This window comes from Salvelinus fontinalis, chromosome 22 (assembly GCF_029448725.1).
Source record: "Salvelinus fontinalis isolate EN_2023a chromosome 22, ASM2944872v1, whole genome shotgun sequence".
In the NCBI taxonomy this organism is placed as follows: Eukaryota; Metazoa; Chordata; class Actinopteri; order Salmoniformes; family Salmonidae; genus Salvelinus; species Salvelinus fontinalis.
The window spans coordinates 29,429,642-29,451,433 of NC_074686.1; the positions used below are offsets into that span (position 1 = coordinate 29,429,642).

Genomic DNA, 21,792 nt, shown 5'->3' on the forward strand with positions numbered 1-21,792 from the left:
CCTGGTTAAATAAAAATTCTACAATGCTTTTGGGAAACTCAGCCCTAGTCATTCTGATAATTTCAACATATTATTTTTCACCAGTTAAAAACACAGCACACCTGTCAAGTATATAAAGCCCAAAGGTCATGGGTCATTTGAGAATTGCTGAATTCTACACAGTCAAACCACGGTTGTCCTCAATCAAACACATCTATTTCTCTCTCTCTCTTTCGGTCTCTCTCATACATACTCAGTCTTAGAGAGAGCAAGAAAGAGGGGGGGGGCACTTGAAATTCAAACTGACACACAACATATTACATTTTTATTTACATAAGAACAGATACAATTTAAACATTGAATACGACCACCTGATGCATCGTACCACCACACCTTACATGCCAATTTACAGTGACTGTCTCCAAATGAGCATTAAAGTAATGACAGACTTTTTAGACACTATACTGGAAACACCAATACACTCTTACATACAGCTCCAGTCAAAAGTTTTAGAACACCTAATCATTCAATGGCTTTTCTTTATTTTTACTATTTTCTACATTGTAGAATAGTGAAAACATTCAAACTACTATATAACACATATGGAATTCTTAAGTAACCAAAAACGTGTTAAACAAATCAAAATATATTTTATATTTGAGATTCTTCAAATAGCCACCCTTTGCCTTGACTCTTGGCATTCTCTCAAATGCTTCATGAGGTAGTCACCCGGAATGCATTTCAGTTAACAGGTGTGCCTTGTTAAAAGTTCATTTGTGAAATTTCTTTACTTCTTAATGCGTTTGAGCCAAGATAGCCCTATTTGGTAAAATACCAAGCCAATATTATGGCAAGAACAGCTCAAATAAGCGAAGAGAAATTACAGTCCATCATTTTAAAACCTCTTTGGGCTAGGTTGGACGCTAGCGTCACACCTCGGCAACATCCGGTGAAATTGCAGAGCGCGAAATTCAAAATACAAAAATCATAATATTAAACATTCATGAAAATACAAGAGTCTTGCATCGTTTAAAAGCTTAACATCTTGTTAATCCAACCGCGTTATCAGATTTCAAAAAGGCGTTACGGCAAAAGCATACCATGCGATTATCTGAGGCCAGCGCCCGGCATACAGCAGCATTAAAAACATTTTTCAAACCAGCAGAGGCATCACAAAAATCAGGGATAGCGATAAAATAAATCACTTCCCTTTGAAGATCTTCCTCTGTTTGCAATCCCACGGGTCCCAGCTACACAACAAACGGTCATTTTGTTCGATAAAGTCCTTCTTTATATCTCAAAGAAGTCTGTTTAGTTGGCGCGTTTGATTCAGTAATCCATCGTTCCACTCGTTCAACATGCAGACAAAGGAATCCCAAAAGTTACTGGTAAACTTCATCCAAACAAGTCAAACAACGTTTCTAATCAAACCTCAGGTACCCTAATATGTAAATAAACTATACAATTTAAGATGGAATGTAGTATGTTCAATACCGGAGATAAATAACGAAGTGCGCGCCCTCATCCACGCGCGCAAAACAAGACTACAGTCCTAATGAGACACCTTGAAAAACTACAACTACTTGCTAATTTTTCAAAAAACAAGCCTGAAACCCTTTCCAAAGACTGTTGACATCTAGTGGAAGCATTGACATCCCATAGAGAAGCATTGAAATGGCATGTGACCTCAAAAAAAAAAATTACCTGAGGAGAATCCATCCGGACTTCGCCTGCCATATCAGTTCTGTTATACTCAGACATTATTTTATCAGTTTTAGAAACTTCAGCGTGTTTTCTATCCAATGCTACCAAATATATGCATATCCTAGCTTCTGGACCTGAGTAACAGGCAGTTCACTTTTGGCACGTCAGTCATCCGAACACTGCCCCCTAGCCCACTGCCCCCTAGCACAAGTCAAGTCAGTCAATACAGAAAATTTCAAGAACTTCGAAATTTCTTCAAGTGCAGTCGCAAAAACCATCAAGCGCTATGATGAAACTGGCTCTCATGAGGACCGCCACAGGAATGGAAGACCCAGAGTTACCTCTGCTGCAGAGGATAAGTTCATTAGAGTTACCAGCCTGAGAAATTGCAGCCCAAATAAATGCTTCACAGAGTTCAAGTAAGAGACACATCTCAACATCAACTGTTCAGAGGAGACTGCATGAATCAGGCCTTCATGGTTGAATTGCTGCAAAGAAACCACTACTAAAGGACACCAATAATAAGAAGAGAATTGCTTGGGGCAAGAAACACGAGCAATAGACATTAGACCGGTGGAAATGTGTCCTTCGTTCTGGAGTCCAAATTTGAGATTTTTGGTCCCAACCGTCGTTTCTTTGTGAGATGCGGTGTGGGTGAACGGATGATCTCCGCATGTGTATTTCCCACCGTAAAGCATGGAGGTGGTGTGATGGTGCTTTGCTGGTGACACTGTCTGTGATTTATTTAGAATACAAAGTACACTGAACCAGCATGGCTACCACAGCATTCTGCAGCGATACGCCATCCCATCTGGTTTGGGCTACGTGGGACTATCATTTGTTTTTCAACAGGACAATGACCCAACACACCTTCAGGCTGTGTAAGGGCTATTTGACCAAGAAGGAGAATTATGGAGTGCTGCATTAGATGACCTGGCCTCCACAAATCACCCGACCTCAACCCAATTTAGATGGTTTGGGATGAGTCGGACCGCAGAGTGAAGGAAAAGCAGCCAACAAGTGCTCAGCATATGTGGGAACTTCTTCAAGACTGTTGGAAAAGTATTCCAGGTGAAGCTGGTTGAGAGAATGCCAAGAGTGTGCAAAGCTGTCATCAAGGCAAAGGGTGGCTATTTGAAAAAACTCAAATATAAAATATATTTAGATTTGTTTAACACTTTTTTCGTTATTTCATGAATCCATGTATTATTTCATAGTGTTGATGTCTTCACTATTATTCTACAATATAAAAAAAAAAAAAAACCTTGAATGAGTAAGTGTTCTAAAACTTTTGACTGGTAGTGTATGATGACACCAAAAACCTGTACATTTGCGATACTGAACAGTGCTGCAGAGTAATTGAATTCCATGGAAACAGCGCCATCTTGTGTTCAAAACAGCTTTCAACTCAACGTTCATCATGGAGACAAAGTAGGGGGGGTAAATCCCTTAACCTTTATAAATTAATGGAAAATAAAAGTCTCAATTTATTTTTTGGTTAATTTATTATATTTTTATAATAATGACCCTCTCCCTCCCCATCTCTTCCTCTCATTCCCTTTTGCTCATTTTCTCTATCCTCTTCCTAGTACTTCACCCTTCTGTGCCATTTTCTACTTCCCTCATTTTATCCATCCTTCCGTTCTCAGACACACTAGAACATCTCCACAGTTTGCTCAGTCTGTTGAAACGTGGAGTCATTTCTCCATCTCCAGAGAGGCTAAGAGAAGCTGCCCACTGACCCCACTTCTGACTTCCACTCCCTCCATCCCGTCCTCCCTGGCTCTGGGGTGGGTCGGTATCCGGGGGGTCCTGCTGGATCCCTGTCGGGCTGGGTGAAGTCTCAGAGGCCTTGAGGACCCCTCTCCGGTTTTCCCTGCAGTGTCTGGGCCATGGACACCAGCTGACTTAGTCCTCGGCTCACCTTCAGCTCCCCATCTTTGACCTGAAAGAGAAAACAAAGAAATGCAGTGAGTGATGAAAGAGTATGTGTGTAGTCTGAAGCGGGCTATGAGCACAGGTCATATTCAAGGCAAATGAAGTTCAAGTTGGTCCCCATTTAACCCCCTAAACACAGTTTTCCCCTATTCCCTCACCTAACATTGATATTTTTCATGTTATAATCACTAGCTCTTCATAGGCCACTTTTATCTTATTCCTCAGCTTGTTAAGTCTCTCCTTGGCCTGCCTCATCCTCTCCTTTTTGCTGGTGACAGACTGGTCCCTCCTGACCTTCAGAGACTCCAGGTGAGGGTGTCTCTGTGTCAACAATCGGACAATACACACACAGCAATTACACCATGAGTGAATACACACTCCAACAACAGATATTAGGTAGACACTCATATACTGTAGTTAGTGTAATTAACAAAAAAATACCATCTCTTCAATAGTGTTACTGTCCTTGGCATATTCAATCAGCTATGCACTCACTTACCATAAGATGGCAGCAGTATAAATAATCAGAACACTACTCAAGAGACTACCCAACCAAGTCCCCGTCTTAAGATGACAAGAGCTTATGGAACGCATCCTCTCACTGAAGGTACCCACCTTACTGGGGGCTGTTCCCAGGAAACTACCACCACTAGCAGGAGTGTGTGTTTTATTCTGTGTTTGATTCTGACACCACTATAGAGGTCTGAGGCTACAAAAGGCTACACTTTGCTCTGCCCCACTAGTAGCCCTGGCCGGTACCCACCATGTTGTATGCCTCCCCGCTGGCCTCTCCCTGGGCTGGGCAGGTATGATGCCTTGGCTAAGCAGCTGCTCCAGGATTTCACTGGACCTGGGTCTCTCACCACTCTCATGAACCAGGCTAGGGATGTGGGCTGGGAGTGGGACACCCACAAGGTCTCTGGAAAGCATACACTCTACCACTCTCTTTTACACACACACCTGCTAGTGGTGGTAGTTTCCTGGGTACAGCCCTTGGTAAGGTGGGGACCTCTCCAGTGTACAGGACCACTCCACTGTCTGTGGTGAACTTTGACACTGCAGTCGCCCCTACTGCCTTGTCTACTCTTGGTGTCATCCTGTTGGGAGGAATTACAAAGTCACTTATATGAGTTAAATACACAGTGGCAATGTCCTAAATTTGCTTAAAAATACACTTAACAAAAATAATAACACAACATGCAACAATTAACAATTTTACTGAGTTACAGTTCATATAAGGAACTCAGTCAATTGAAATAAATTCAATAGGCTCTAATATATGGATTTCGCATGAGTGGTCAGTGGTGCAGCCATGGGTTTGCATGGGAGGCATAGGCCCACCCTCTGGGGAGCCAGGCCCAGCCAATCCTAATAAATTTTTCCCCACAAAAGGGCTTTATTACAAACAGAAATACTCCTCAGTTTCATCAGCTGTCCGGGTGGTGGCTGGTCTAAGACGATCCTGCAGGTGAAGAAGCCAAATGTGGAGGTCCTGGGCTGGCATGGTTACACGTGGTCTGCAGTTGTGAGGCCGGTTGGACGTAGTGCCAAATTTTTTTAAACAACTTTGGAGGCAGATTATGGTAGAGAAATTAACATTAAATGATCTGGCAACAGCTTTGGTAGACATTACAGCAGTCAGAATGCCAATTGCACACTCCCTCAAATTGAGACATCTGTGGCATTGTGTTGTGTAACAAAACTGCACATTTTAGAGTGGCCTTTTATTGTTCCCCAGCAAGGTACACCTGTGTAATGATCATGCTGTTTAATCAGCTTCTTGATCTGTCACACCTGTCAGGTGGTTGGATTATCTTGGCAAAGGACAAATGCTCACTAACAGAGATGTAAGCAAATTTGTGCACAAAATTTGAGAGGAATAAGCTTTTTTTGCATATGGAACATTTCTGAGATCTTATATTTCAGCTCATGAAACCAACACTTTACATGTTGCGTTTATATTTTTTCAGTATAACAGGTTGCCTATGTTAGGTCAAGCATTAAAAGGCGTGTAATCTGCATTGTTCTACCGTAGCCAAATAGTTTGGTTGATTTTAGAAGAATCGTGACAGCGGATGAAAGGATAGCCTGCGACTCACTGTCTGTAGCCTACCATGATTCTCGAGCTGCCGCATCCCATATTTACTTCCAATAGAAAAGCTTTCGGCTACAGAGGTTCTACAGTTTGATAATTTCGCGGAATATTGACGCATAAGGACCCTCTCAAGCAGTCGGGCTCCTTCACACTTTCCAAGATAGCGCGACCCATGTCGCCATGGACTCTGTGCGTTACCATGGCACGTTGCTACAATACATCTGACCCGGTTTAAGGCCCGTAGGTACAGTGGGTACCGCAAAACAGCCAATCCATTGTCCTTTATATAAATCCCCTTCCAAATCGTGGCTCTTAGCCTCATATGCATGGCCTCCAGAGTTTTCCTGTATGTCAGGTTACAGATAGATAGCTATCGAGCATTTAAGTGTGTTATGTTGATGTAGTCAAATCAACTTTTTTCAAGACAAAAGAAAATCTCAATGGTCTTTCATACCCACAACCACACGGAGGCGATAGAGGTGTGTGTGTGTGGTGTTGCTCTCATAGAACAGTCACTGTCAGTTCCAGAGAAAGTACGTTTTAGCAGATTCATTTGTCTTCTTCACTACTGTCGAGGGATAACTCAGAGAGGAGTAGTTTCTTCTCAGGCTCTTGGTCTCCTGCAAAAGACCAATGTGGGGCTGGAGGGGTAGAAGCACTGGGTTAGGGCAGCCACACATACATACTGACAACAAACAATTAACATTGTATTTTTACCATGAAACTATTATAGGATGAGAGAAGGCAAGTGACATAGACAAGACAGACAGGAAGGCTGACCAGCAGGCTAGACAGGGACAGACAGGCAGGACAGACAGACCTGGTCCATGCAGAGCTCATAGTTGGCCCAGGACATCCAGCTGGGTGTGGGCAAGCTGCTGCTCAGAGTTCATGACCCGTCTCTCCGCCTTCTGTATCTCCTTGACCAGGCCCACCACTGTGTCCGTCACCTGGGGACAGTTCAAAAGGTCAGTCACAGGTCAGTCAAGTTATATCATCAGCATCACTAAGACTACTAAGCACAAGAAAATATTGTTTTACATGACTATCCTTTTATACAGTCTGTTTTATAGACCTTGCACAATTGAATTGAGTGGATTTCTTATGTAGAACTCTTTAGGTCTCTGTCACGCTTACAGCACATTTCACAACAGTGTAAATATTTACAGAAATGCCAAGTGATCACAAGGCAGGTCCCAACTGTACGGCAGATGAATGAACAACATGGCTAGGACCAGGAGATCTGAACACCTTCCGTTACTCCCACCCCAGAGTATCCCTGTTCCCCAGCACAAGGTGCACCTGTGTAATGATCATGCTGTTTAAACAGCTTCTTGATATGCCACACCTGTCAGGTGGATGGACGATATTGGCAAAGGAGAAATGCAGACTAACATGGATGTAAAACACATTTGTGCACAAAATTGGGAGAGAAATTAGCTTTTGTGCATATGGAATATTTCTGATTTCTTATTTCAGCTCGTGAAACACAGGACCAACACGTTACATGTTGCATTTATATTTTGTTCAGTAATATCTTGCATTTTTTTTTATTCTACCAACTGGACAATTATTGACTTGTAGCTAAAAGGTTGGCATTTGTATGCAATTTGTACGAACTCTGGCTTCTTAATGTCCACTTCTTAGAGTGAAATACATTATTTTTCATCAGATTTCACAGTCCGTGCCTAAAATGATATTAAGCCTTTACTAACAGGAGAATGCATCAAACCACTTCCAAAGTAAGTCACTTACCACATGAATTCAAAATTATAAAAATGACAGAAGTATATAGCAAAGAGCTTGAACGTGGAGCAGCTTATTAGCAATGACAAAAGTTAAATGTGGCAAACTTCAAAACTCTTCAGAATCCTCCATTGGAACCATACAGTCTGTGACAAAACCATTTCTGACATCCCAAGTAGGGCAGTAAACATATTGTATGTTGAAAACAGAATGGTGCAGGGTCACAACAGAGTACAATGTTCGCATTTGTACTGGCACCTATCAATGATTTTTTAACATTGTCATGTTTTTCTCACTGCACATGGTCAACTGTGTCAATGTAAGGAACACATGCAGCTGGCGGAGAATACATGAGGGTTTGCATGCATGCAGTCAAAACACTAAGGAGCCTAAATGTGATACTATGTTTCTGACCAGACCTCAGTCTAGTCATCCTCGTCTAGACATAATGAGGCTCCATGTGCAGCTGCAAAACAAAATCAAGAAGATACCCATTGACCTTTAAAGTTTAAACCCTCAGGGCCTTATTGATCACTTTATTCATATAGCTGACATATCAACACATTTGCTGTAATAACCAGGAATTCCAGCACCAATGCACAGTTGAAGCATTTGCTACACAATGTTGGCTTTAAATGCATAAGACTATAGGTTATTGTTCATACAAATTTGAAAACAATGCATTAAGGAGAATATGAATGCGAATTGACAAAAGGGACCACTGAAATCCAATTTTACCTGTTCTACCAAAACCCTATTAAGCTACACAATATGGGCATAAAATGGTCCTACAGATATACATTTAAAATCTGCATACAAGCTTCCTCGTTTGGTGTAGTGTTAAAAATCTGTGTTCAAACACTGCAGAACTATAAAGAGAGTGTGGCAACATCAAACACAATGACCTTTAATTCTCTCTGACAGACAGCTAGACGTCTACTCATGCGTTGCGCTTGAAAACAATGTCAAAACAATGACTGCACGTGGCAATGTTTATCACCTGGCTGGGGCCAGTCCCTTGGGACAGACAATACACTTCGCAAACATATCGCCCCTCCGACTAGACAGACAAGCTACATTCCTAAAATGTTTGGCCCGGGCCACTGGGCTACTATAAATTGCTGGAATGCGTCCAGGCCACAAACATTATTGATGCAGAGTTCCAGACGCGTGTACATGATTTCCGAGTTCCAGACGCCTGTACATGATTTCCGGGAAGATTACAACAATGCAAAGAAATCTAATGGCTGAGAGCAGTCTCGCCCCGACCCATTATTTCGACATGTGGCATGACTATATGAACCTAGGGAGGATGCTGGAGAAACTTTGTGACGTCGCAGATCGGACAGCGACCACCTGTACCCAGCTAAAAGAGCACGTGCCGGACGCAGAGGACCACCAGACCGGTCGCCAGGAGCAACACTGGTTTCGTCTGAATTCGATCGGGACTGAGAGCCTGAGTTCTGCAAGCAGCATTTCAGGAAACACGAGCCACAGCCTGGCTTCCGGTGATTACTGCGGCTTCTGCAAGCAAAATGGAGAAACGGCAGAGATCTACCGGAGCCACAAACTGAAATCCAAAGACAGCAAAGTCATCTGCCCCATTCTGAGGAGCTACATTTGTCCTATGTGTGGCGGCACCGGAGACAAAGCGCACACGCGCCGGTACTGCCCACAGCGCAACGGCGTGGTGCCGAAATACTGGGGGACTGTGGAGTAGAAAACAGGAGGAAAATCCATCTGTAAATATTTATGGAGAAAATATATCCAACGTTCTTGTTCAGTTAGATAGGCCTATTGTTACCATATACAATTTTTTTTACAAAGTGGCTAATGCGCCTTTGATGTTCTATGAAAAAAATAAACCTATTTTCGTACATAACTGAAATCGTTTTTGTTCACGTTCTCCTCAATTCTGGTATATAATTCGTTATAAAACTAACTCATTTCATACTGAACCTTTAACTAGGCAAGCCAGATAAGAACAAATTCTTATTTACAATGATGCTTACCAGTTAACAGTGGGCTAACTGCCTTGTTTAGGGGCAGAAATACAGATTTTTACCTTGTCAGCTCGGGGATTCGATCAAGCAACCTTTCAGTTACTGGCCCAACGCTCTAACCACTATTATTTTGTGGGAAAGAAATCACAACATGTTAATGACATATTATAGTTTTATTGACGGCAATTACCCATGGATCTTATTTTATTACTAATCCAGTAACAATCATGGCTTTAAAATTAAATCGACTTCCTTATTATCCAAAGTCACCCTAGTCCATTTAAACAAGCAATATAAAAATATATACTAATACTTTGTACAATACTGGTTTTGGTCCAAACAAAAGTGGATCAGAAATGCCAATATACCTTTAGTCTTCAAAGGATCCCAATATGCATTTAATTTTTTTTAATGGATTTCAGGCAACTTTGAATAAAGGATTTACATAATAAATTCTAATGACAAAATGCTGAATGTAGAGTTGGTTTAACACACAAATTCAACTTCACAGATAAAAAAAAAGCTAGTTACTATTTACAGGTTATAATGTTCAAAGGCCAATTAAGAGAGCGGCAGGAGGTGGTGAAGGGAGAGAACATGAATAAGAATAAAAGGAAGAGAAAGAGGGCACAAGAGAAAATAAAGGAGATGGAGCGACAAAGGGGTTACAAAAGTAGTAAGAACAGTGAACAGATGTGAAACTACAGATTTACAAAGTCCTAAGGATGATATTTCAGGAGTCGGTCTCTAGCCCCAACCTCCACAGTGCTGGGGTAACGGCCCTCTTCCCCACTGCCTCCATTTAAACACATTCATAAGCATCTCACCTACAACTGTCTGACAGCCTCAACCAGCCACGACCACACATGACACTTTCGTTCAGTTTCCACACACACACACAGAAACCAAACACCTCAAATCTGTATACAGAAAACAAGCACGCGTCATTCAGTACACAGAAACCTGTACATACAGCATACACGCCATTGACACTATGTCTACGTCTCAAATAGTACCCTATTCCCGACCCAATGATGTGCACTGCTTCAAATTCACAGGGTAAACTAAAGTTCACTACATAGGGAGTAGGGTGCCATTTGGAATTCGCACCACAGCTCTTATTAATCTCTGCATTAACGTTCGCAGTTCATAACCTGATCACCCATACTAATCAACTTGACAGTACAATTTTTACACTGTCAACTTTCAATTTCAGTTTTTGCATTTGTATTTTAATTACAAAAAGTCACAACAATGTTCTAGCTGACATTTGGAGGTGTTGTTAAGCAGAAGTTTCTCACTTGATTGTGTTGTTGTCGTCATCATACTGTAGGTTCGTTTGCAGTTTATTTTTTAAGCCCAACACCTGCCCTGTACGAGGGTCCCACTCTCGTTGCTCTGGGGTCTACCCCCCCCTCCAACCCACCCATCAGAGTATCACCCATACATCTCCAGATGGGGGCTTCACCAGAGCTTCTTTACATGCTAAGTAGTTCAGTGTTTGTCCAGAGGAAGTAGTCCCGTCTATGCTTAAAGGGTCAAGTCTAGTCCAATGGATGTTTTACTTCTTACGCCGGACAGCTGTTTTGATCTTGCGTCTAGCGATTGAATTCTGTCCTGCAGGGGCTGCAGTGAAGGTGGTGCTCTTTGTTGACCTGTAGTTGGGGATAAGACGTCATCAACACACAATTCAAACTAAGTGTGCGCACATCCAATAACTTGCAGATGTTTGGTACAAAAAGGCATCTATTTTTATTTAATTATTATCAACACTGTCATAACTATACATTACACTTGTGTTAAATACAAAGACTTGGGACTAACACCTGAACCACTAAACCAGGGAAGGCAAACATTCTGAGAGCATATAAATACCACTGTATTTACATAGGGACGGGTGAATTTGGGCCAATCCTTTTTCAGGAGTTGGAGCTGTTGGACTCACCCAATAAAGTTATAGCCACCTCCAGGTGCACTGGGTTGGGGTGCCATGGAGGGTGTGGCAGAAGGGGCGGGGGACCCTCCTGGTGCCCCTCCGAAAGCAAACACCCCCGTGCTGTTACTGGACGTGCCGAACGCACTGCCTCCGCCAAACTGGAAACCGCCACCTGGTAAAACCATGGACATCGGGTGAATCTTTGAAGTTGAAGCTTTAACGTTGCGTGATAGGATGATTCAAAAGCAATCTCGCTACTCAGACTTAGTAAAATGTATTTAAAAAAAAAAATAAATCATATCAATCTTAAATGGCACTTGTTTTTTTATTGCCGTCAGAATATATTCATACCCCTTGAATTATTCCACATTGTTGTGTTATTGCCTGAATTCAAAATATTTTATAATTTATCGACACACAATACCGCGATGACAAAGAGAAAACATGTTAACATTTTTGCAAATGTATTGAAAATCAAACAGAAATCTTATTTACATAAGTATTCACACTCCTGAGACAATACTTTAGAAGCACATTTGGCAGCTTTTACAGCTGTGTAAGTCTAAGCACTTTGCAACCCTGGATTGTGCGATGTCAGTTGGTTGTTGATCATTGCTAGACAGCCATTTTGATGTCTTGCCATAGATTTTCAAGCTCATTTAAGGCAAAGCTGTAACTAGGCCACTCAAGAACATTCACTGTTGTCTAGGTAAGCAACTTGTGTATATTTGGCCTTGTGTTTTAGGTTATTGGATATGTATGAACTTTCCAACTTTCCAATTTGTAAGTCGCTCTGGATAAGAGCGTCTGCTAAATGACTTAAATGTAATGTAAATGTAATCCATCTGTCCCCACAGCCTTGTGAATGTTGACCTGTTTAAAGGTCTTGCGCACATCGGCTACCGAGAGCGTGATCACAGTTATCCGGAACAGCTGGTGCTCTCATGCATGCTTCAATGTTGCTTGCCTCGAAGCGAGTATAAAAAGTAATTTAGCTTGCCTGTGCAGCTCGATTTCCCTTTGTAGTCCGTAATAGTTTAAGCCCTGCCACATCCGACAAGCGTCAGAGCTGGTGTAGTAGGATTCAATCTTAATACTGTATTGACGTGTTGCCTGTTTGATGGTTCGTCGGAGGGCGTAGAGGGATTTCTTAGAAGCGTCCAGATTAGTGTCCCGCTCCTTGAAAGCGGCAGCTCTAGCCTTTAGCTAGATACGGATGTTGCCTGTAATCCATGGCTTCTGGTTGGGATATGTGCATACGGTCACTGTGGGGACGACATCGTTGATGCACTTATTGATGAAGCCCGACTGAGGTGGTATACTCCTCAATGCCATTGGATGAAACCTGGAACATATTCCAGTATGTGCTATCAAAACAGTCCTGTAGAGTAGCATCTGCATCATCTGACCACTTTTGTACTGAGCAAGTCACTTCTGTTTTAATTTTTGCTTGTAAGCAGGAATCAGGAGGATCGAATTATGGTCAGATTTGCCAAATGGAGGACGAGAAATAGCTTTGTATGAGTCTCTGTGTGTGGAGTAAAGGTGGTCTAGAGTTTTTTCCCCCTCTGGTTGCACGTGACATGCTGGTAGAAACAAGGTAAAACAGATTTCAGTTTTGCCTGCATTAAAGTCACCGGCCACTAGGAGCGCTGCCTCTGGATGACCATTTTCTTGTTTGCTTATGGCCTTACATAGCTGGCTGAGTGCGGTCTTAGTGCCAGCATCGGTTTGTGGCGGCAAATAGACAGCTATGAATAATAGAGGACAAAGTTAATTTTTTTGCCACATTTTTAGCAGTTTTACTTTACTGCCTTATTGCAAACCGGACACATGTTTTGGAATATTTCTTATTCTGTATATGCTTCCTTCTTTTCACTCAGTCATTTAGGTTAGTATTGTGGAGTAACTACAATGATGATCCATCCTCAGTTTTCTCCGATCACAGCCATTAAACTGTGTAACTGTTCTTTGTTGCGAAGCATTGGAAAACTTCCCTGTTCTTTGTAGTTGAATATGTTTGAAATTCACTGCTTGACTGAGGGAACTTACATATATAATGTGTGGGGTTTGTATGTGTGAGGTACAGAGATTAGGTAGTGATTCAAAAATCATGTTTATTATGTGACATGTTTAGCACATTTTTACTCTATGCTTGCCATAAAGTGCTTGAATACTTAGACTCGACATTTCAGCTTTTCATTTTTAATTCATTTGTAAACATTTTTAATAACATTCCACTTTCACATTATGGGGTATTGTGTGTAGGCCAGTGAAACAAAATCAATTTAATCCATTTTAAATTCAGGCTGGAACAAAATGTGGAAAAAGGGTGTGAATACTTTGAAGGCTCTGAACATAAACAAAACAACCCCAGAAAGTGACCGTAGCAACCCACCTGGTGTGGCAGAGGTGGATGACCCAAAAGCGGGCGTGGAGTTGGCTTGCTGGTCGAACACAGGGACAGAGTTGGCCTTCCCCCCGAAGGCAGGAGGCTGTGAGGCCGTGGCAGAGAAGGGGGACGGGGCAGGAGAACCAAACGCAGGGGCATTGGGCTGGGAGGTACCCTGACCAAAGGTAGGAGCTTGCCCCGACCCAAAGCCAGAGGAGGAGGCAGGGCTGAATACAAACGGAGCAGGGGCTGCTGATGGAGCTGGAGACAGACAACTTGATTACATTTCAACAACAAAGAGAGCACTTGAGTGGAAAAATATCTTGGTTCAATTATTGGTCAATGCAGTCAACAGCTACACATATTAGATCAAGAGAAGTGAACAGAAAAAGCACAACACTATCAATTCACATTAGTAAAATAGTGCAGTGGCAACATTCTGGCTGAAAAAAACAATGTTCCTTGAAAATAAGTCCTAAAAAGAACCAACCTGTAGATGAGGCAGTGGAGAGCGGTGCCGCTCCAAAAGCAAAGGAGGGAGCAGCAGTGTTAGGTCCAGACCCAAACAGGAATGGTTGAGCCGGGCCAGGGTTCAGGGAAGCTGCAGGGGCAGGCAGGCTGTCCTGGCTCTGCCCAAACAAGAAGGACTTGGCTGGGGTGGCCTCACTTGAGGCATTCTGCCCGAACAGGAAGGTACTGGGGGCCGGGATAGGTGCTGGGGTAGTGCTGCTGGTGGGCCCAAACAGCCTGGGAGCAGGGGTGGTGGAAGTAGAGGTGGTGGTGGTTGCCATGAACCCAAACACTGGCTTTGAGCCTGCAGCATCTGCAAGAAAAACAAAAACAACTGAAGTAAAGTATGATTGGTTTAGGTGCAGACAGTGTGTACATTCACAAAAAAATATACATTTTATAGTAGAACATCCATTCAAAGAATTGACAAATACAAAATGAGTTAATAATAACATGAACTAACTATTGCAGCGTATCCCTCCCACCTGTAGCACTTTGCCCAAAGCTGAATGAGGGCTTAGGGGCTTTTGCTGCTGGGGTCTCGCTGTCTGCCAGCTTCCCAAAGGTGAAGGTAGGTGCTTTGGGCTGGTCTGCAGATGGATCTACCATAAAGAAGGAAAAGCCTCCAGGGGGAGCCGATGCCTCCGCCTCTTTACTAGCAGCACTGAACAGGAACCCAGACCCCATAGAGGCCTCCTTCTCAGGCTTCCCAAAGGTTAAAGGGTCCTGGTCTTTTTCTAGCGATTCCTCAAATATGCTGCCCCCTAGTGGTGTGGCCAGGGCAGGAGGCTCAGCCAGCTTCCCAAAAATAGGCGCTGATGCTGTTGTGGTGGTTTCTGTAGAAGCTCCACTGTCCTTCTCTGTAGAGACAGGAAGGCTTAAAGTAGAGGTGGTGGTTGTCGGTTTTGATAGCCCAAAGGAGAACCCTCCGTCCGAGGGTTTGATCTCGGTGCTAGCAGCTGCTGCAGTGCCGAACGAGATCCCACCGCTGATGTCAAATTTGAACCGGGCACCCATACTCAGGGCTTCAGCCTTTCCCCCCTCATCCACTTCAGGGGTGGAAGCAGTAGAAGCTCCAAATTTGAAGCCCTCTGTGGAGCTGCCGAATTTGAAGCCTGCAGAGCTGCTGGTGTCTGTTGAGGTGGTGTCTGATGAGGCAGCTGCACCGAATTTGAAGCCCCCTGAAGAGGAGTCGGAGAGGGTGCCGCCAAATTTAAAGCCCCCAGAACTAGAGGCCGAGTCCGATGACACCCCCATGCCAAACTTGAATCCCCCTGAGCCGGTGTCAGACAAGGACTGGATACCAAATGACGAGGAACCGAATGCTGAAAGAGACAGAGGATCACATTAATTAACTACTTGAGTATTCCGTATTAAAAGAAAACCCACATTTCCTTACACTAGTTCAGGCTTCACATCTCTCTTCACTAATATCAAAGATCTTGCTACAATGACAAAGCCCTCTAACGAAGCTTCTATAACACACAAAGATGACAGTTGACAGCTGTACGTACCTTTAGGCTCTACTTTAGCCCCAGGCTTAGGGGTCTGACAGGCCACACACGCCTGGTCTGCTCCCTTGTTCTGAACACAGCACACGTCACACTCCCACGCTCCATCTGGCTTCTTGAACTGGGCCCCAAAGCCTAGTAGAGGAGCGGTGCTGACAGGGGCGGGAGTTAGAGATGAAGTCGCTGCCGTCACTCCTGTTAGGTAGATGAAAATATGAGCAATAAGCAAAAATGTAAACATTAATTTGCACTAGAACTCTTTAAAATACTTTCTTGAAGATCTTCTGGTGCAAAATTAACAGTGGGCCAAGATAGCAGTATTGAGACAAACTCTCTCAATGGCAACTTCATGAAGAGAAAAAAACATTTTAAGCAAAAAAAAATTTAACACCAGGTTGTTCTCTCTTCTCATTACCTGGCTTAGTGCTCATACAGGAAACACACTTGATGTCCTGCGCCTTGTTCTGCACCATGCACATGTCACACTCCCACGCTCCCTCTGGCTTCTTAAACATGTCCCCGAAGCCCAAGAGGGGGGCAGCAGCAGGCAGAGTCTTAGCCTCCGAGAAGGCATGCTGAGTCAGTGTGGCTTTAACTCCAGTCCCAGGCTTGGCTGTCTCACAGGCCACACATTTGACCGCTTGAGGCTTGTTCTGAACCAGACAAGTGTCACAGTCCCAGCTTCCCGCAGACTTTGTGAACAGGGCTCCAAAACCAGCAGCGGTAGTAGTGGTGGAACCCTCCAGCCCGGACAACGTTGTGAAATGTTCACTGTCTGTCTTCGCTAAAGTAGAGTTTGGATGTGGGGTCATACAGGCCACACACTTTGTGGCAGTGGGTTTGTTCCTCACCATGCAGACGTCACAGTCCCAGGAGCCTGTTGGCGCTTTGAACAAGTCCCCAAGGGAGGGGGTGGTGGTGGTGGACAGGGCTGGGGTCTCCTGGGGGGCTTTGGGGACAGGGGAGGTCTGAGTAACAGGAACGGTAAACCCTAATGGAAAGAGATGGGGTTAAAAACCACCCTAAAACCAGAAAAGAATATAAAGACACTATTTGAAAATACACTAATTTAAACCCACCATTAAAAAGAGCCACAACACTGTCATGACAAATTACATAAGTAACGACAAATGATGGCAGATCATATAAGAGAAAAGTAAGTCATATAAGAGAGATCAGGTAAAGCAATACTAGAAACGTCAAGGTTCTGTATTCATGTTTCCGTCATTCTCACCAGGTCCTTTGAGGAGCTCCAGCACACTGCCCTGTTTCAACATCTTGGCTGGTTTAAACGGCCCTTCAAACTCCTCCATGCTCTCACTGGCAGCATGCTTCACTACAGAGACACCAATGGAAACAGAAGACAACCATTAGCTATGAAATTGGTTTCCCTTTACATCAAGGCTTGGATCTTGTTCTCATCCTGAAAGTGATCCACGCTTACCTGCTGCCACTACTGGGGTGACCATCTTCCCGTTGGATAGTGACAGACCCGTTTTCACTACAGGTGCACTGAAGGTAAATCCAGACTAAGAGACAGAAGATGGTCAACATCTCACCATTGTTGAATGTCAGAACAGAAACAATATTCTACGGGGGTCACACTGTCATCATAGCAGGTATACTCAAGCTGCGGGACTTACAGACAAGGAGAAGGACGGTGGGCTAGCAGCAGTTGTCATGACAATAGGGGAGGAGAAAGTGAAAGGTGTGGAGGGAGGGGTAGAGGGGGCTGTAGTCAGTGGCACCTGAAAGAAAGACAGACTTCATGGTCATTAGGATGGACACTGAACACATTTGGATACATTGAAATAAAGGCAACTGAAGATATCAAAAGTCAATGGCCATGTACCAAATGGCACACTAAATAGTGCACTACTTTTAAGCAGGGACCTATTGGGCCAAAAGTAGTGCACTTAAGGGAATAAGGTGCTCTATGGGACAGCCAAATGGAGCTGGACGGACCTCATTAGTGACGGGCTCCACCAGGACAGGTGTGGTAGTGACAACAGGCTTGGGGTTTTGGAAGCTGAAGCTGAGCAGACTGATTGAGGTGTTGGCCGGCAGGGCCGGAAGCTCAGCAATCTGAAGAGATGGGTGTAGAAAACCGTTAGCAGTACTATATATTAACCAGAATAACTCCACTACACATAGCGGCATTGCCTTGCACAATTAGACAATGGTTTCAACCCAACCACCCACGCAGAAACATTTCAGAACCAACCAATCATTTATTGCCTGGATCACAAACTTCTCGCCAGACAGAATAGAAGGGGTCATATAGAGATGTGTACCCACCTCGTCTTCAGGTCGTTTGGACGAGGGTCTTGTGCTGGTCCTCTCCCTCTTCATCTTCCCTCCTCCTGACCCTGTGCTGCTGGTTGCAGGAGTGCTGGACAGAGGGTAGGTGGGCAGGCTGCTGCTTGTGCTTTGACAAGGGCCTGCCACTGCTTCAGGAATCAGAGGGGATTGTCTTGTGGGCTGGAAAGGAGGGAGTAAAGGGTAGGGTTAAACATAACGTAAACACGTCTGGTTCTATGGACTGGCTGTAATTTGGAAAGCAACTATCTACTTCAGCTTGTTAAGGCTTCTACACATCTATCCAACCCAACAGTCTACGGATGCCTTTTAAAAGAATCAGCCCGGTGTCTCAGTTGGTAGGGCTGGGCTATACGGCCTCCAAATCATATCTAGATTTTTTTCAAACTAATGCGCGATGCACAATATAAAGTATAAATACTGTTTTTCTTCATCTCTAAATAAGCTTGGTTTCACAATAAAAAGGTCAATACACCGCAATTCAAAACAGCCAGGAATAATCAAATTAATTCAGGGCTTGTAAAATCAAAGCTAGACTTAATATAAGCATAACTTGTTTATTTTATCAAACTAGTTTAACCAGCTTTTTTGCAATCACTATCTGGCTTTCAAGTATGTCTATGAAAATGCCATTTTTGAACAACGCACATCCACTAATGATGACACATTTCTGGAAGCAGGCATTATAGAACATTAACACAGTTCTCAAACAATCAAGCCCACGTATTTAAAGTCAAACCAACTTGGTTCTAACTTGCTTGCTAAAAAAAAAAAAAACGGATAGTTGAATTATGAACACACCCTCCTGTCTGTCACCAACTGTTTGAACAACAGCCTGTTCACTTTGTTTGGATGTTGAAATCCAGCAGCCTACCTGGATAAGAAGATTTCTAAGAATGAGTAGCCAACAAGTAGCCAATTCCTTACATAAAATGCATATTTTCATGCTCATTGCGCATTTATAAAACAGACTAGACAGCTAGCGAATAAGCCTGTGGCTAAGATGCTGCTAGAGGTACGTGGTACCGCAATGCCACGCACGACAGTGAGCATTCATTTCCCACAATCATGTTCACTGATGCTCTCGTTTTAGTAGGGTCTGCTCTGTTCTACATTTCGTGAGTTGAGACATTTACAGACATCTCGTCCATTACAGTAAAATAACATCTAAGCGTTTCTGTCTCCATATGACCTATTCTTTTGAACCAAACCTCAAATAGCGAGTTTAAAACTGCTCGTTGTCAGAGGAAGAAGTTATCTTGGTCGTTGTGATGAAGGGCAGGGACTTGGTGTCTGTGTGCGAGTGGGAAGGTGCAGTGCACACAGCACAAAGGAGACGAGAACAAAAATACATAAAACCAAATGAAAAATGAATGCGATACAGGCATTTGGAACATGACACCAAAACATACATTCAAATGAATTAACTTGATATAATCGCCCAGCCCTAGTTGTTGGACATCATAATTGGTCCCAATTCAACATGTAGAAACAGCCATGGACAGTCTGAGTTGGGGGAACAATTCAACACATCGATAGTTAATTGGCTGTAGTTGTATGGATGCCTAGAAGCCATTAGGTGACTAATCTAGAGGTGGTGGTGGGGGTCCTCACCGTGCCTCCGGGGGTCTGGGTCAGGCCCGCGGGGGTCAGAGAGGGCCTGAAGGACATTGAGCGGCTCCCAGACACCAACGCTGCAGCCGGGATTACCAACTTCTGGACTGGGGGGAGGGGAAAGTCCAGCTGGAGGGGAACACACAGAAAAGTCATAAATACTCAAAACAATGTGTCCCAGGCACACACGAATACAAACATTTTAAAAGTCCATCAATGGCAGCGGGCAGCATTTGGTACACCATTCCATGCTCCGTTGTCACCAATTCTAGCAATGTGGGTCAACACACAAGTTAACCTGTTTCTACATATGCATTGCTTGCGGTTTTGGGTTTTAGGCTGGGTTTCTGTATAGCACTTTGGTGATGTAACAAGGGCTTTATAAATACATTTGATTGACTGAACCTAGTGATCTCAGGTCATACATTACACATATTCTTATCTCCCTTCAGTAACAGTTTGGTATAAAGAATACGAAGACAAGCCGTGATGTTTCTTTTAAGTGACGTTTATTGTACTTCGTTTTTTTGAATCAGCTCTGTTTTTCGGTTCCTCTCTCTACATCTCTGTAGCTTCCGGGTATGATGGAATAAGGACCCGAGCTATGGCAAATAGGGCTGGCTTTGTAGTGCCTGTCCATGTGAATGAGCGCATTGGAAGACAACCCCACCGCTACTGACAGGGTATGTAAATGTTTATATTTAAGCATAAGCGCCGAGAGGGTGTGGTATATGGCGAATATATCACGGCTAAGTGCTGTTCTTAAGCATGACGCAACACAGTGCCTGGACACAGCCCTTAGCCGTGGTAAATTAGCCATATACCACAAACCCCAAAGGTGCCTTATTGCTATTATAAACTGGTTACCAACGTAATTAGAGCAGTAAAAAATAAATGTTTTGTCATACAAGCGGTATACGGTCTGATATACCACAGCTGTCAGCCAATCAGCATTCAGGGCTCGAACCAGACAGTTTACAATTATATGTTAAGTGCTATATCAGTTCAATGGGGGGATTTTGCTATTGATAGGACAGCGTTAGTTAGCTGGACCCATCATTTATGTGTATACTTTTGTTGCGGCAGTACTGTTGTTTTGGGAATCACTATGTAAATAAACACCCTTACACAGAAGTGCTTTTGCGGCGCCGCCATCGGTTATTTTGTAGAGTTTAATATAGGCTTAAGATTAATTTAAGGTTTTTAGTTTAGCCTTCAGGCCTACTACGCGACACCCTTACTACTCAATGGCCCATTGTCAGGGCTTAGTGACCAGCTGCCACAGCTGGGACCATTTAACAGTTACTGACGCCCATCCAGCCTAGCAGCGCACACTCTACACTCACTCAAACAAATGCCCGCTTACTTTAACACACGCCAGATCACATACAGGACATAAACACGGCAGAGCAGAGGTGATCATCTGACCCAGACTGACACCCCTGTTAACTACTGCAGACACGCCACGCCTGCAGACGGCAATACGGGAAGAGGGGTAGGAGGAGTTAGTTGTCACTTGATCAAAGTGACAGCACTTTTCAAACCAATCAATAGCAGTGTTTGGCTCAAGACCTTTCAGCTGCTGCTGTGCATGTTAGCTGTTGTGGTTTGTAACATTGTGGACTAACAGCTGGAGAACACTAACCCAGGTTTGAAATGCTATAAGGTCAGCTGTCAGTGTCAAGAGATAATGTATTGGGGTTTTGAAGATGAAGACTAGCTGGGCGATATGGACCAAAATCCATGTCACAATACAAGTATTGAATTATCACAATAACAATAAATAGAATACTAAGTTTATAACATTAATGTGCACTAGTTATTTATACTATCCATAAAACTACTTTATCGCTAGTCGCACGGGACTAGTATTACCACAGAACGTTGGTTATATAAATATTACTTCAGAATGTCCATTACTACAGACGATTCGGAAGAGATTTGTTTTTTCCCAAACTGCCCCCTGTAATTCTTTATTTTTTCTCTCCAAATTGACATTTATGACAGAAGCCTGGAGTTTTTTATTCTAGGCGTGAAGATATTTC

At 43.4% G+C, this 21,792-nt stretch overlaps 2 protein-coding genes across 6 annotated transcripts in view; one reads left to right on the forward strand and one right to left on the reverse strand.

Annotated features, from left to right (window-relative positions):
* Positions 1 to 8,533: 8,533 nt before the first annotated feature.
* On the forward strand, positions 8,534 to 9,365 carry nanos2 (nanos homolog 2). Its single transcript, XM_055877121.1, has one exon. The coding sequence runs from the start codon at positions 8,667 to 8,669 to the stop codon at positions 9,180 to 9,182; it is 516 nt and encodes a 171-aa protein (XP_055733096.1). The 5' UTR covers positions 8,534 to 8,666; the 3' UTR covers positions 9,183 to 9,365.
* Positions 9,366 to 9,623: 258 nt separating this feature from the next.
* Positions 9,624 to 21,792, reverse strand: part of LOC129820164 (nuclear pore complex protein Nup153-like) — a 32,666-nt gene continuing 20,497 nt past the window's right edge. For 4 of the 5 annotated variants that reach the window (XM_055877119.1, XM_055877117.1, XM_055877118.1 and 1 more), the window contains exons 9-21: positions 19,748 to 19,876; positions 18,113 to 18,295; positions 17,780 to 17,899; positions 17,458 to 17,562; positions 17,259 to 17,343; positions 17,049 to 17,150; positions 16,230 to 16,805; positions 15,818 to 16,009; positions 14,789 to 15,628; positions 14,284 to 14,616; positions 13,800 to 14,054; positions 11,411 to 11,573; positions 9,624 to 11,120 (exon numbers count right to left, since the gene is read on the reverse strand). In XM_055877119.1, the coding sequence (XP_055733094.1) occupies positions 11,027 to 11,120; positions 11,411 to 11,573; positions 13,800 to 14,054; positions 14,284 to 14,616; positions 14,789 to 15,628; positions 15,818 to 16,009; positions 16,230 to 16,805; positions 17,049 to 17,150; positions 17,259 to 17,343; positions 17,458 to 17,562; positions 17,780 to 17,899; positions 18,113 to 18,295; positions 19,748 to 19,876 (3,177 nt within the window). In that variant the 3' untranslated portion in view covers positions 9,624 to 11,026. The remainder of the gene's footprint in view (positions 11,121 to 11,410; positions 11,574 to 13,799; positions 14,055 to 14,283; positions 14,617 to 14,788; positions 15,629 to 15,817; positions 16,010 to 16,229; positions 16,806 to 17,048; positions 17,151 to 17,258; positions 17,344 to 17,457; positions 17,563 to 17,779; positions 17,900 to 18,112; positions 18,296 to 19,747; positions 19,877 to 21,792) is intronic. The other variant, XM_055877120.1, reaches the window with a different exon arrangement.